The following is a 17,074-nucleotide window of genomic DNA, read 5'->3' on the forward strand; positions in this document are numbered from 1 at the left end:
TGGATGAATAGCGCAATCTGGGTTTCACACGAATATCTTTTTTGAAACCCATGTGTGGTTAAGTTTTACTGTCTTCACATCATGTGGCATTGTCTCAAAACAGTAAAAGTGCTGAGATACCCATGGATTGACGATGGTTGTTAGACATGATATCACCAATTACACTGTCCCAGGTCCCTCAAGCAGAAATGTCCATGATAGGGCTCGATTCACCAATAATAGCCCAACAAGCAAAAGAAGTGACAAAGTGGGAAAATCTATCAGATGTCAAAAGATATGTGGAAGTAAAGGGATTTATAACATACAGCTGGGCTGATATAGCATCTGTTGCTTGGAAAATGATACGTCTGTTGTACATTACAGGTAGGTCTGATATAGTTTCCATGTTATCACTAGATATGTCTCTGAGAGTGAGAGGAATTAAATAAAGAATTAATTAACAATGAAAAACATGATAGGTTATAGTACTTCAGATAACATTTTCAGCCACAATGTCTTGAGACCATGACTGAAGCATGGTTACTGTGATCTCCTACTGCTGTAAATAAGCTTTTCCAGACTACTAAGATAAAAGAATATGGAGTAAAACAACAGTGTGCAAACCACAGATCTCATGCAGGCCAGAATCGAAAAACAATAGGGCAGTGCACATACCATTGTGTTCACAATGGTCAGTTTTGTTCCCTACAGGTTAAGGAAGGCTTTAGCCCACAGCACATTGTAGTCATTCATGACAGGTAGTAATTATTAGTGTAAACTTGTAGACGATGATACAGTAGGAGTTGATGAAAGAAAGTCAGCTTTAATTTTAGGAAGCCTCACTGATATCTGATCCCTTTCCTGTAATGGAGCTTAAAGCTGCTCACCAATGAGAAACAGTCTGACAAAGGACAGAAGTAACTGTGAATGAACACTCCATGTATGAGTCATGAGCTAGCATGTTCAGAAAAAGTATAAATAGTGAAAAAGGAGCAAGTGACACCATTTGTGAAGTGTGAATAATTTAGTGCCTATGATACAGCAAAATTTTAAATGGAGATCCAAGGACACATTTTTTCTTAGAAAGGAGGAATTGTAAGGGACTAAAACTACAGCAGAATAGGAAGCCACAACCAGAGTCAGATGGCACTGGTCATTGCACTGTGTGATCAGTGGAAACAGCCGTCTCTGTGTTGTCAGACTGTGCATACCCCTGCATGACTAAGTCTTCAGGAAGTACTACTTGCAGATATGACAGCCAGTCAGTGCCTCTGTTCCAGATTGTTTGGCATGATATACATATGCAGCCACCACCACATAATCAGCTGGGAGCTGCTGTGTTTAATCATCATTAAACAGTTGGTGCAGTTAAGTGATGCCCAGTCTGTGATGGATAGTGCCATGCTGATAATGCCTCAAATCCAATCCCCATTGCCTGAGCACCTGAATGCTCAGGCAACTCAATGCTTTGTTGCTATTTTGGGGGTATGATGTGAGGGACCAGTCATCCCTTCCTCTGCCGAGGTGTCAACTGAGGACGTCTAACTCTGGGACACTGCAGCCTGATGCAGCTGGTTGTACACACAGCTACTGCTGCTGGGTAGCCTGTACTTTGTCCAGGGGCTGTAAGTAACTAGAGGCCATCATGCTGAGGGTTGTGGTGACAGAGTATTCACATTGCTCACCATCATCATTTGCAGTTCCCCAAGTCCCTTTATTGTAAACAAATATCAATAAATAAGTGGTAGTAACCTCACCAGGACATTCTTCTGCTGCACCTACATCCATTTTTGGCAGAGAGCTGTCGCTCACTCCTAGCTGTCTTGCCATTCTGTTATATTTGATAGATTTAGTCCAGGATAATGAGATCAGTATTCAAATTCATTACTCATGAAAAACTGTGACTGCACTAATTGCACACCAATGTGAAGTGACTAGATCTTTCTGATGATTCATCCCCTTTCCCACAACAACCTACTCTCTCTTAAAAAATCAAGACTGCAAGAAAACTGTTTTACACTGGACATCTCACATATGAAGGAAGGAGGATGGTAACTAATCATCTCTCAAGGAATTCTAAATCCAGTATCCATCATCAGCATTTTCATTCAGCATCAAGTAGAAACCATTCAAAATCATTATCCAATGCTGAGATTAATTCTATCATCAGTTTGAAAGTGCCTGTCAGTCTAGGCTTCAGTGACCAGACATTCCAAAAATTAAAAGTAAGTAATAAGTTTACACATTCACTTGAAAATTTTGTCATAAATGTCCTGTGCAAATGAACTATGCACTTTATTTAGCTTACCTTGTAATACTGCAGGAATACACACAGCATGACTTTCTTTTATGCTACAGTCTAAATAAATTATTTTTGTAGCTCATGAGGCTAAAAAAGTACTGTACTGGTCCAGTACAGGTAATTTGGATTTGTTGTTATGAAGCTTAAAAACCATTTATTATTTGCACAACTATGAGGTATAACTCAAAAAGGTGTCATAGTTATTTGATCACTGTGTATTTACCTTTCCAGGTAATATTTAGATCCCTCTAGCTGGTCAGGAATTAAGGGAAATTACAGAATATTACTACATTTTAAATTTAAGTAACAAATTTATTATAAACCAGAACTACAGAATGTGACAGCTCTGTGGAATGAAACAGTCTTAGCTTAATCATGTTTTGGAAAGTATATTCCAAACTGAAGCTGGTAGAGAACTTAGAATTCTACTTGTGATGTACAGTCTGATCTGCAAAATAACAGATCACATATACTTGTATTATCTCATTGTCTATGATTATAAATAACAATATTCATGTGTCCATCATGGCATTAAAATAAATAACATTCTTTTTAGTTCAATTTTTCACAGCCATTAATTGACATTTTTATATCTCTAACATCTTAAGCACCTTAATTGTTAACTCAGTTCATTATTTTATCTAGGTAATGCCCCTGAAGTGAATCTCTGTTATGATAAGAATGATTTCTCATTTACACATTCTTGTTTCATCACCACAAAACATAGTTTTGGTAGCTAAATGCTATTTTCATATACATGTAGCCTAAATAAAAAAAGACAACATGTATATAGCATAATGTTGATTATCTCATCTTTTTCCATGAGATTTATTACATATGTTTTAAACTGATTATGACAATCATGTAATCCGGACGGAGGAATCATATTGCATTTGTAGTTCCACAGTGAAATCCCATTGTTGTGACAGTGCTCCAAGCCGACACTCTGATAACATAACTTCACTTTGTATTCCTGTTTCAAGGCACTGCCCTCTAGCAGTTAGTATTACTGCTCGACCATGTCGACTCCATTCCTAAAACACACACTTATCAGTTAAACTTCCTTCAGAGCCATGTTAACATTGATGTTTACACAAGTTACTTCAGTTATGAACAAGTCACTTGTACTCAGTAAAGAGCTTACTGTCTTGATTATTAGAACAGTGTCACTAACACAATTTCAGGTTCATTTATTGCATTAAAGATACCTGTGTCAAGTAAGCGGTTGCATCAATTATGTTATGTCTCCTTGTGAAAATGAATTTACTGACTTTGGGCACTAAAATTTTTGCTGAGATGAAAAGGGTTTTAAACTCCTCATCATAAATGTCAACAATCAGAAACAAACTACAGGGGATGAAACTATTCTATTGATTTGCCGGTTTGCTGCAAATTTAAATATATTAACTCATATATCAAGTATATGGTTTTATGAAGATGAACACATCTCAGAATATTATTTGGCTAAAAATTTACAAAAGCTTACAAAATTGTTCTCTATTAGTTTCACAATATCAAATGTAACCTGTATGTTATTCTGTATATTACTCATTGTTAATACCTTTAGATTAAAGGAAACCACTCATGGAAAAGCAGAAAAATTGAGTCTATTGATTTGCTGGTTTGCAGCAAATTTAAATATATTAACTCATATATCAAGTATACGGTTTTATGAAGATGAACACATCTCAGAATATTATTTGGCTAAAAATTTACAAAAGCTTACAAAATTGTTCTCCATTAGTTTCAGCATGTCAAATGTAATCTGTATGTTATTCTGTATATTACTCATGGAAAAGCAGAAAAATGGAGTTCTCTCTACACATACAGAAAAAAAAGAAAATTTGCTAGCTTTTGGAGTAACCCTTTTATGAGCTAGAATGAGATACATACATAATTTTTGCAGGAGAGCTTCTCTGAAGTTTTGGAAGGTAGGAGAAGAAGTACTGGAGGAAGTAGAGCTATGAAGACACTTGTGTGGCTCATTTGATAGAGCACTTGCCCATGAAAGACATAGGTTCTGAGTTTGAGTCTTGGACCAACAGACAGTTTTAATCTGCCAGGAAGTTTCATCCTATTTACATGCTTGGTAGCAGCACACCTCCATACTTTAATTCCATATGTGAGATATGGATGCACTAAAGCATAGTTAGATAATAATAATTTGCTCATAACTGAGAACTTGCAACATTGTTCTTATTGTGTAAATTGATTTTCTTAATTTTAGCATAAAAGATGAATGTGATGCTCCTGAGAGATATGTCTGTCTAAAATTACACCAAACAAAGTTTTATTGTCCAATTGTATTTCTGTACCATCATCAGATACAACATTCCATTGCACTCCATATGTTTGATGATCTATTTGGAAGTTCATTTGGCTTTCTTTTACTAATGTTTAAGCTTAAGTGATTATCTTTGAATTAGTTCTTCGAATAATACACCAGAAAAATTACTGGCCAGATCATTCTTGTTGGGTCCCCAATGAATAACTGTTGTGCAATCTGCATAGTTAAGTACCTTCTGTTGTGCCATGTGGACAGATCATTAATATATAACATGACCAACAAAGGCCTCAGAACTGACCCTTGGGGCACACTGCACTTTATGATAACTGGACTGAAGTTGTACTTCTGAATAATGTTGGCCACTTTGTGTCTGACTTGTGAGTGTTCATGTCTATCTTGTAGCCCATAAGTTTCCAGTTTATCAAGTAGAAGTTCATGAGATGAAATATCAAATGGATGTGAGAAGTCTTGGCACAAACATGCCATCTTTCCTTTCTCACCTAATTTCTTTAATATTGTATGCACTAGGTCACATATGGCAAATGTTGTTGAGTAACATATCATAAAACCATGTTGGGTTTCTTTTAAGACTTTTTCTTGGATAAGAAAATTTTCTAATCTTAATGCAATATTTTTTCTAATACTTTTATTAAGATCAGAATTAAGCTGATTAGTTAGTAGTTTTCAACTTTATTGGCACTACCTTTTGTGTAATAGGCTGACTATTGTATACTTCAATTCAGATGGAAAAACAACTCCATTCAATCTTTTTTCATAAAGATGTACCAGAACAGGAATGAGTGAGTGTTTGCATCATTTTAAGATAATGGAGGAAATTTCATCCCATGCAGTAGAGAATTCATTCTACACTTAATTTTAATTTGTCCTGTTTCAGCTTATCTGTTTCATACCTGTATACTAATTTATGTACCTGGTAAGGTGGTCTGAAGTCATTAGCTCCTCATCAGCTCCAAAGTTCAAACATATGCTACCTCAATTACTAAAAAGCATATTAAAAACACTGCTAGCCACTAATGCTCTAAAACATTTACACTATCACTCTTCAGTTGGATATTGCTGACACTAAGGTTTGTTTTTCTGTTAAATCTCCCATTTATACAGTTCCATACTGATTATTTTGTTATTTGAGTTTGCTACTTTTCGTTGTATAATTTTCTTAGTGTATAAATTTGGTGCCTGTTTATAGGCTTTTCAATATATTTGGTAGTTATCTCTAGCTGATGTCTTTGGGGACTCTTCATAGATTTTCCAAGTAACAAACATTTTGTCCTCCAGCTGTCTGCAGGCAGTCTTACATGGTTTTCAGCATATTTATTTTTGAGAGTAATTGGGCATGTTACATTGAAATGAATGAAGAAAATGTCATAAAAGTTATTCCATTTTGTCTGCAGCATTTTCTGCACAATAAACAACATACCATGTCTCAGACAGCGATGCAGACTAACTTCTCTAAAGACTTCTCACTTACACATCTTATTTCCCTCATCTCATTATGTGCTTTGCGAATCATGTATATTCAGTATTTCCATTATCTGGCAAAGATGGGCAGAGTGGTGAAAGTTTATTCTATCAACTGTACAGTTATCTAAGTCAGTGTAAACGTTATCTATACAGATAAAGGTGTTTGTAGCTAGTCTGGTTGGCCCATCAGCTCTGTTTGGCAAATTATAGCTGCACAGAATATTATGTGCTTTTTTAAAAAAAATCACCAGATAAACAATACCCATGTTCTTATATTTTCTGCATACAGTGTCAACCATTTTTTTCTGTATCTTGTAATAAATTATCAACTATGCTACTAGGAGATCTGTGCAGTCCTATAATAATTAGGGGTACTTTATTTACCACTAGCTTTATTGCTGAAAATTCAAATGTCATTTACATACTAAGTTTCATGATAAAATCCAGTTTTGTGAAATGTAGTTAATCTTTATAATATATGTCAACACCCCTCCCCCTTTTTTATATTATGATAAACTGAAATTACTGAGCAGTATATAGCTGTCAAATTTAGTCATAGTAATTATGCTATTGGACAAACCATATGTTGTAATAATGAACACATCTGCATTTTCCTCATTGAGTGCTAGCTATAATTGTATCCACTTGTTGCTTAGATACTTGATTTTTGGTATAGTACTTTGAGCCCCATTCCGGTTTTTTTTTTTTTTTTTTTTCCTTGCCAAAGCTTACCTTTTGACAATTTTCCTGTGGTATATTAAGTTAAGATGCTATTGAAAATGTGAAAATTTCTCTGTTTATTGTATCGTTTACCATTCCCATTAGGATATATTTGCTTCCCAAGCCCATTGCATTGTTCTCTCAAACCATTCGTTTCCTTTACTTGTATTTATGATTGTTATAAAATGATACACTGCCTGACAAAAAAAAGTGAAGCACCCAGAAGACATTGTTGGATGTCAAGGTATCTATGTATATGATCATACCTTTGGTAGGTATGTAAGAGATTTGAGTTGCAATTCTCTGTAACAGGTAGCCACAAGATTGTGTTAGTGTTTTTCATATTTAGTGTTGTTACCAGGCTCAGTAGGGTATATAAGCGGCACGAACAGCATCAGATGTTGAGTGATTACTGTGAAGGACACAGAGATGCCACATACTGATATACGCATGTGAGACAACATTATCAGCACCTGACAGAATATGAAAGTGGCCTCACAGTGGGTTTCGATTTGGCCAGCTGGTCATATCATGCAATATCTGGATTTTTGGGGCATTCAGATATGACTGTGGTCCAATGTTGCACTACATGGGAACATAAGGGCAAGTATGCCTATCCTCAAGTTTCTAGTTGGTCACGTCTGACCAATATGAGGGAATATTACTATATTGTGCACCAGGCACATTATAACCTTGTCAAATATGTGCCTGCCATCCAAGAACAAGTAATTGATTCCCTGAAAAATTCTGTGTTATTCCATATTATTTGTCAGAGACTACCAGCAGCAGGAGTAGCAAATTGTTGTCCCACATTTAGATGCCTCTATCATCACAACACAAATGGCCACATTTGGAGTGGTGCAGTTACTAGGAAGAATGTGTAGCTGGTGAATGACATTGTATTGTGTTCAGCAGTGAATCACAGTTCTGCACTACCCTGGATGAATCTGGTGGCAACCTGAAGAGAGGTCAAATTCTTCCAATGGTTCGGAGAGGCACAGCAGTGATGCTCCTTGTGTCATGGTGTGGGGAACCACCAGGTATGACTTCAGGTCACAGCTGGTAGTAACGGAAGAAACTCTGACAGCACAATGGTATGTGACAGACATCCTGTGTTCTCATGCATTATCCCTCATGTGACAATATTGTGGTGCCATGTTTCAACAAGAAAATGCTTGTCCATAGATAGCAGGTGTCCTACAAACTGTCTGCATGATGATGAGCTACTCCTGTGGCCAGCAAAATCCACAGATCTGTCACTGATAGAATATGTATGGGATCAATTTGGATGTCAACTCAATCCCAGTGCCAGTATCCAGGACATCGCAGACCTGTTACAACAATTGTGAGCCAGTTTGCCTCATGAGAGTGCACAATGACTTTATGACATCCTTCCAAACCGAATCAGTGTGTGCATCCAGATTAGATGGAGTGCAACATCATACTGATAAGTGGGCTCATACCGCCAAGTTCTTTATACGTTTGACTCAATTTTGTAATCACTGAAATAATGACCATGTACCATCTCAACCTGTGAAGTTTCATTTCATTCTCTTCTCCCCTTCTAAGTGCTTCACATTTTTGTCAGGTAGTCTATATCCAGAATAGCAAAACTGTTTTACAATTTAATGTGACATAATGGTTCTCTGAAGTTATGTAGCAGTATTTAATTAGAAAAATGTAGCTTTTACAGTAATTTGCATTTATATTTTTGAGATCATTCAAAGAAAGAAAAAGAAGGGTGATTGGGGTCTCATCATGTTGATGATGAGGTCATTAAATATCAAGAACAGGTTTGGATTGAGGAAGAATGGGGAAGGAATTCAGCCACATTCTTTCACAGGCACCATCTCAGGATTCACATTAAACAGTTTAGGAAAGTCACAGAAGGGCTAAATCTTGGTGGGGGATTTTAACCGCTGACCTCCTACATATAAGTCCAGTGTCTTATGACTGTGTCACCTCACTTAGTGAGCACATTGAGGATATCTGTGTATGGAATAGGGTTGCAAGTGGCATACCAGCAATATGTTTGAGAATTTACTTGATTCTGTACATGACACAGAAGCAATGTTGTTCTAACTTTCCTATGCTAATCATATGCAAAAGGGACAGACAGGGCTGGTTCAAGGCCCAAGCAACACAAGTGACCACTTGGTGGGCCAAGGTGAGAGGGGTGCCAGAAGTGCCATTTGTACAGAATTTGTACTCAGGGTGTATCATAATTTATAGTGAAAACAGCTCATTTCCATGCTCAAGAATTCAGATTATTTTTAAAAGTCTTACCAAGAGCTCAACAAATAACAGGTAATGTATGAGGAAGGGAGAGGAAAGGGAGATGGTGCCAAATGATGTGGTGCTTGTGTGGGAAAATAGAAGGGGGGAGTGGCTCTGAATTCCTGCAACAAATGAACAGGAAGTGATTAGGGTGACTAGGGGCTTAAAACAAAAAATAGCAGCAGATGTAGATGAATCAGTAATAATAAACACTGCAGCACGGATTTCAAAATCTTTAGCACACATTGCCTATTTATCTTTCAGTGAAGGTGTGTTTCCTCAGTCATAAAAGCTCTCAAAAATGAGACCAATATTAAAAAATCGAGACAGAGATAAAATAGGAAAATTCTGTCAATATCACTTCTTTCTGCTTTCTGTAAAATATTAGAAAAACTGATGAAGTTAAGAGTCACAAGTTACCTAGACAACAATAAAGTTTTAAATTGTAATCAATAGAATTTCTGTGCAAAATGCAGCATAGAAGCTGCAGTCATAGGCTACACTCAAGAAACAATTATAAATTTGGAAAAAAACATAATTGTAGTAGGGATTAGTTTAGATCTGTCTAACGCCTTTGATACCAACTTCCATTAAATCCTCCTTGATAAGCTTGAAGGAGTATGTATTAGAGGAAGGGCTAAAATGTGGGTCCAGTCATATCTCAAAAACAGATCTCAGATTGTAGAGCTCATCACTGTTAATTCAAATAAACAAGTAAGTTTAGTTTCAAAAGCAAAAGAAGTTCCTTTAGGAATATACCAAGTCAGCGTCTTAGGACCATTACTCTTTCTCATGTATATGAATTGAGTTACAGTATAATATGACCAAAATTGTATGATATGCAGATGACACACATCAAATAGTGAACAACTTTAAAAACTCATTACATTCCACTACTAATAAAATCTTAAAAAGTATTGAGACTTGGTTCAGTGCAAACAAACTTACATTGAATGCAAAGAAAACAAATTACATACAGTCTGGTAAAATGATTCAGTATTAACTCATTCATCTAGTACTAGATTGCAGACTAATAAGAGAGTGCAGTTTGCAAAACTGTTGGGAAAGCATCTAGATGAAGCTATGAACTGGAAACAGTGTGTAAGACTCTTTACACACAGACTTAGAAGGCATCATAATGGCATACTTCATTCCATTGCCTCATATGGGACAGCATTCTGTGCCAGTTCAAAATCTAATTTAAAAGAAATTTTTATCTTGCAAACACAGGCTGCTCAAATAATAAGCCACAGTCCTACACATCATCACTGCAGATCTCTTTTCAGGCAATCAGGAATACTTACTTTTGTCATCACTCTATATATTTAAATATGTACTCTTGACCAAAGCAAATCTAAGCAATCTCCACACAGATGCTGATGGTCACAAATATAACACAAGAAACAGGAATGATATCCACATAGAACAAATAAAAAGATCACAAACTGAGAAGTGTGTACGCTATATGGATATTAAAGCTCTGCAATGCATTATCTCAATATGTTAAAGTATTTTACAGGATGGCATAAATTTTAAATTAGAAAATTTGTAATTGATAAATTTTGCTACTCAGTAAATGAATATCTTGAAGACCAAGAAAATGATTTTATAAACTAATCTCCAATATACATACTGCAGTTTTGTGATAAATCTCCGTGCGGGGTGGCTGTGCGGTTTGAGGCATATTGTCACGGATTGCGTGGCCCCTCCCACCAGAGGTTTGAGTCCTCCTTCGGGCATGGGTGTGTGTAGTTTTCTTAGGATAAATTAGTTTAAGTTAGTTTAAGTAGTGTGTATGTCTAGGGACCTTAGCAGTTTGGTCTCTTAGGAATTCACACAGATTTGAACATTTGTGGTAAATCATGTGAGAAGTTTTTACCTTTGCATGTTTCAGTTTATACTATACTACTTTACCATCTTTATTATTATTTATTCTACATGTAATTATTATTGGGAAAAAATTATTACACAACATTAATATGCAAAGAAATTATAAATTTACTGGTATATGTTGTATTCAATTTCATTTTGTACATTCCACATTTTTAATTTCTGTGTATGACAAGTTCAATATCATTTGTATGATGACATGGATCCTAAATAAATAAATAAGTAAATAAGATGTCACTTGCGTGACAAAATGTTCTTAAAACACCCCTAGGGAAGGACACACATTTCCAAGCTGCGAAGTTATTTAGCTTAAGATTTCAATGTGATTTATACCTCCATCACTCAATAAAATATCTCCTCCACTCATTGTATAATCAATTGAGTGGACAATTTTGAAGTTCCTCTATAACTGTGTGTAGCATTTATGCATCATGCTGTTACCTTTGGTGAGGAATTCTGCAGCAACGGCAACTTTATATCCTATTGAAATTTCATTAGGACCTGGTACCTCATTTGCCCAGAGCTATTTCCATTGTTTTTCAACTATCACCATTCTGTGTTATCGATGTGAAACTTTGTGTGGTAACATAACATGGTCTCCCTGTGTAAATAAACTTTGAAATACAGAATTTAAGGTTACAGCTTTAGTTACATTGGCATTTTCTTAGTGCTAGGCTCAGTGATGCATTGTGTAATTAGGGCTAAAAGCTCCTGAGTTTCTTTGACAGATCTTGAAGTAAAGTCTATGTTTAGAAGTTGCAGTAGGAGTCATCAACAGATTGCATTAAAAATTTGTGAATAGCTATTATTTTTTTTTCTGTTTTGCTCCACATGTTTCTTTTAAACTGAGAAAACAAAATCTCTGTTGCTTTACCAATTACAGATATGACTTTTAAACAAAGATGGGCATCTGCTAACACTTTTTACCATATTTGATATAAATATACTTGTAACCTATAAACTGATGAGACTGGCCACTATGAGACTGAGTGTCACCTGATGACACTTTTGGCATGTAATGCTGTAAGGAAAGTATGTAAGCTGAGAAGAGACAAGTGGAAACAAACAGGGAAACATTCTAACAAGATAATGGGCTACAAATGTGGAAATGCACTGACATAACTGACTTTTACAAAGAGCAGATTGTTGTGGCTTGGTGCCTGGGAACAAGCAGCTCTGAAACAGCAAGGCCTGTCAGCTCTTCATGTGCTACTGCCATGAGAATCTATGAAAACTTTTTTTAAGGACATTGGATGTTCATACCTAATCACAAAATGTCGAGTTTGGAGGCCTGTTTGCTCTGTAAAGCAGGAAAGGAGGTAATCTGTGTAGATCCAAAGATAGTGTACATTGGTTGTCCAAGAGTAAGTATTTCAGAAACACACCATTCAGTGCTGATTGTTGAAAACAGAACGCCACAGTAGACAATCCCTACATGTTCCTATGTTGACCCAACAGCATCACAAATTAGGATTTCTGAAGGCTAGGTATTATTGAGATTGGATCTTGGACTAATGGCAATGTGTTATCAGATCAGGTGAACCATGCTTCTCATTACATCAGGTGGACAGTTGTGTCGGAGGGAGAAGAGATGTTGTAAGCTGACAGGCACTCAATGACGAGGTTATCAGCACTTGGTTCTGTATGGATATGCAATGACCATGCACCACACCATGAGAGCAGGCCTGTGGGGCAGTAATATGCTATTGGGGACAATTACCTGGATGTCCAAGGGACCAGAGGTAATCAAGGACATTATGACAGTTGTGTACTACTTGGACATTATTTTGGACCACCTGCATCCCTTCATGCTTGATGTCTTCCCTGATGATGATGGTGCATCCTAACAGGATAATCATCCATGTCACAAGCCAGAATCATGCTACAGTATTTCAAGGAGTGTGGCAGTCAGTTCATGTCCATATCTCTGCCAGCAAATTCACCTCGCCTGAGCCCTAACGAATGTATATGGAACACAATAATTATGATGATTTATAGCAGAACAATAGATATTAGTACAGTGGCCTAGCTTGTCAGACAGGTAGGGGAGCCAGAACTGGATCAAACCTGTGCAGTGGGTTAATGATCATGTGCTCGTACATCAGCCAGCCTGAGTAGGGTTATTAGGTGATTTACCATGTTCATTTAGGCAAATTAAGGGTAGGTCCCCAAATTCCATCCAACAAAATATTATAACACACATATTTACATGATTCACATACAGATGGGATGCACAACTTCCCTCCCTTAGGTTTCCTGCGTGACTGGTATTGAGAAGGGTGCCCTGCCACTCAGTCATATAATAAAATTTGCCAAATCCTGAAAAGAGTGGATCCCATATTAAATGGGATAATGGAAAAATCAAAAAAAGATAAATGGTTTATAGTAGTGGGTCACATTGCATTTCAAAATTTCACAAACTGAACTGCTCAAAAGAGTTTTGCATCATTGGTATATCTACGAACATGTGTAGATTGATTCCTGTAAAGCATGGAATAGAAGGATATATTAAACTAAAAAAATTACGTTCCTGTGAAATGAAAACAAAGCAATGACCAAAGTAAAGTCAGTCTGTGTGAAAGTGCACAGCTTCTCACAACTTTCAGATCAAAATCAACATCATGATGCTCTACCCCTTGCATTGTAATATGCTTGCTTCCTCCTTGGCATGCTGTCCACCTGGTGGTTGAGATGTTGCTACTGATATCACCCACTACATGAGGAAGTTTCCTGCAGTGGTGTTCTACAAGTTTCAACTAGTCTCAAGATGCCCAATCATGTTCATATCAGCAAGTATTGCAGGCCATTCTGTTGACTGACTTCTGCAAATATTTTGCTTCATCCAGGGTTTATGACTTTTGTCTACAGTCTTAATTTTATGTAATGTACTATCTGACACATGTAAAACACCATTCCAGCAATATGGAGACAGACTTGGAGAGAGGCATTGACTTTATCCATTTGACACACAGTTCTGTCATTCACTATCATGACCCAAGTGGTCACAGTTAACATGTTTTACGTACTGCCCCTTAGCTCTCTCCAGGAAATTACTACCCAGCCACGCTGGTAGATCAGGAGCTTGTATCTTTTTATTGAAGCTATCATTATGCCAGTTCTCTAATACAACTGTTATTTCATTTTTCTGGGCATGGAATTTCATTTCGAACTCTGTTTGATTGTGTGTTGTTGAATAAGATGATTCTTGTTTAATTCATCAGTAATGATTTAGATACATGTTAATTCCAGTCATAATGTTTACACTCCACTGCATTTTTTAACATTGAGCTAGTGATAGTTTTTGTTCCTACGAAGTATGTGGTTTATGGCAGTGACCTGCCTAATTAATGTTAAGCTATGACAGGACTTGAACCAATGAATTTTATTAGTGCTTCGTGGACACAAAGTCTATTGAGTTATGTCAGCAGCAACAGCACAACAAGAGGAATTACAGCACCAAATTATGAGACAGTTCATTACACTACAGAAACAGTAGAACAGTCTGCTGAAATGTACAGCAGTATGGGACAATGTTCTGCTAACACTACCAAACACTGCTCATATTCAGGCCAGTATTGTGAGAACTTACATTTCCAGTGTTTCATCATTAGAAGGAAACTTGGAACACAAAACTCCAGTAGTTTCTTCTGTTTTGCAAGACTAGAAACATTTATTATACTCATGTCCAGCCTATTTTTTTATTGACTTTTATTAATCACATTTCTGAGCTGGTTCACAAATAGTGATCACACACAGAAAATAGTAGGCTGAGTAAAATCTTCTTGGTTCTCAAGACATGTCATTTCAAATATCCTCAAGCTTTTGACAGCTTTCTCTATCACTGTTGCCAGGAGTAAAACTACTGAATGTGAGCCTTACAGCTGCAATTTTCTTTTTTTAAATTTTGATGTTTTCTTATATCAATAGAATCAATTTCAAGACAATATTATTTCCTCTTCAGGTACCTGTTAGGTGTACTACACAAATTGAATGCCCTAAGTACCATAACTGTTGTTCCTACATGGGAGGTGCCTATAATGTGTCTGCCACACTGTTTGATAATTCATGTGTCGAAGAAAAATGACATAGTTTTGATACAGAGAGCAGAGGCTGTTTGACATGAAAATATCAATCTGTGTGGCAGACAAATCATAGGCACCTTTCTTGATGGAATGACAGCTACAGTACTTATGGAATTCAGTTCATGATGCATGCTAACCAGGTGTCAGAATATGAGACAATGTTGCCTTGAAATTGATTGTATGTACATGAGATAAGCATCAAAATAACGTACAGTTGTAAGGCAACTGATTTTCTTTGGAATAAATAAATATCAGCTGAAAGTCCTCTGGATATTCATTATGCAGCCAACAGACAGCAGCATCTTCCAGAGAGGGGCTGAAATGACACATGCACATGATGAACATTTGGGCAGCTTCTAGGAACATGGGCCTGCTGCAGGACAGAGTGATGTCTGAGGGGCATGAGGGGCTGCCACCACATTTGAAATGGCTGCTCCCACTTCTCTACAAGTGTCCAGCACCCATATTTACCTTTGTTATATAAGCAGCATTATGTGTCAGTCCCAACATTTGAAGCTGTGCTACTGATGATAGTGATGCTGGGGATAGCTGTTAAAACCTTGAAGATTAGGTTTGAAATAATGTTGCCTGAAAGCCAAGAAGATTTTATTCAGGGATACTGCTGTGAAAGATTTGAAAGACATGTAACCTCGTAGCTTATCATTTGACTTCTTGTGTGGTTTGTTGCCCACTTATTTTGATATGAGGAGCATTGTTTCAAATTAATTCATCTCCAAAAAACAAAATTTTACGGGAGAAGCAAAAAAGCTGATTATTCCTAACTCAGAAATTTTTCAAAAATTGTTAAATATGAAGTTATTGTGTTTGTACTTGTTTGTATTTGTACTTTGCTGATCATTATTGCCATAATCACATCATGCTTATTGATACCAGTTTCAATGTGGGCATCCTCAAAGAGGTTAGGACTATTTGCTGTGATTAGATCCAATGTATTTTCATTCTGAGTGGTGTTCTACGTAGTTTTCAGAGAAGGCATTTAGTAATGTTTCACAGGATATTTTATCGTACCCAGCACTAACAAAATGTAATTTTCCCTATTAATTGTTGAATGTTTTAAGTCTCCACTGATGATTAAGTACAACTGGGGAACTTCGGTACATGTGAACTGAGGTTTTCTCTAAAGTTTTTGGTTATATCAAGAGACAAGTCTGGTGGCTGGTGATATAAGGATCCAATTACCATTTTATGCCCACCCCTGATACTGAGTCATGCCCAAACAATCTCACATGCAGCTCAAATTTCTATCTCTGTGGATCTGAGTTTCTTGTTTACTGTGACAAATATACCTGTTTCATTTCTCAATTGTCTGTCGTTTTGATATACACTGAAAGTTTTCCCAAAAATCTCACTGCTATCAATTTCAGATTTCAATGAGCTTCCTGTATCTAGTATTATGTGAGCTTCACTGCTTTTCAGAAATGCTTCAAACTTTGTCCACGAAGTCACAGCCTTGCTTGTCACAGAACATTCAAAGTCTCTGGTTCAGTCCTTCCGCTTGACTCAGAACCAAATGGCTACAATCTGTTTGTCTTTCTGCTACAATTCCGTAATAATATATTGTATTATTTAAATACTCAATTGTGTTATTATTGACAAAACTGTTAGTCCAAAATCTTAATCTTCTGGTTAAATGTTTTGATTAATAGAGTATTCAGAATGGTCATCCTGTTTGTTTTGCTTAAAATTTGATTCAGTCCTCATTGTTCTTCCAAACAAACACAAACTGACATACAAAATTCTTCCTCATTGCCAGTTATCCTAGCAACTGAATTGAAGATGTTAGCACAGAAATCTAAATCTCCTATGCTGCTCCAGTCAACCCCAAATTGTTTGCATGGTAAATTATTCACATCAGTCTACTTTGCTTAATACTCTCTGCTCAATTATGATTTAAGTTGATGGATATGTTTGGCTTTTAGTTTTTCAGGGCAGCCAAAAGTCACAGTCAGTATATTTTATTGACTCTTTAATTTAATGTGAGCATTAAAGAGTGAAACCATTCAGCTAAACATAGTGAGTGTAACTTGTAGCTGT

General features: G+C 36.5%; 1 protein-coding gene across 1 annotated transcript in view; it reads right to left on the reverse strand.

Moving 5' to 3' along the window:
* Window positions 1-2,571: 2,571 nt before the first annotated feature.
* The window catches only part of LOC126298822 (polypeptide N-acetylgalactosaminyltransferase 16-like), a 535,244-nt gene continuing 520,741 nt past the window's right edge, over window positions 2,572-17,074 (reverse strand). Inside the window, exon 14 of the mRNA XM_049990289.1 lies at window positions 2,572-3,315. Coding sequence (XP_049846246.1) covers window positions 3,142-3,315 — 174 coding nt within the window. The 3' untranslated portion in view covers window positions 2,572-3,141. The remainder of the gene's footprint in view (window positions 3,316-17,074) is intronic.

This window comes from Schistocerca gregaria, chromosome X, assembly GCF_023897955.1.
Source record: "Schistocerca gregaria isolate iqSchGreg1 chromosome X, iqSchGreg1.2, whole genome shotgun sequence".
NCBI classification, from domain to species: Eukaryota; Metazoa; Arthropoda; class Insecta; order Orthoptera; family Acrididae; genus Schistocerca; species Schistocerca gregaria.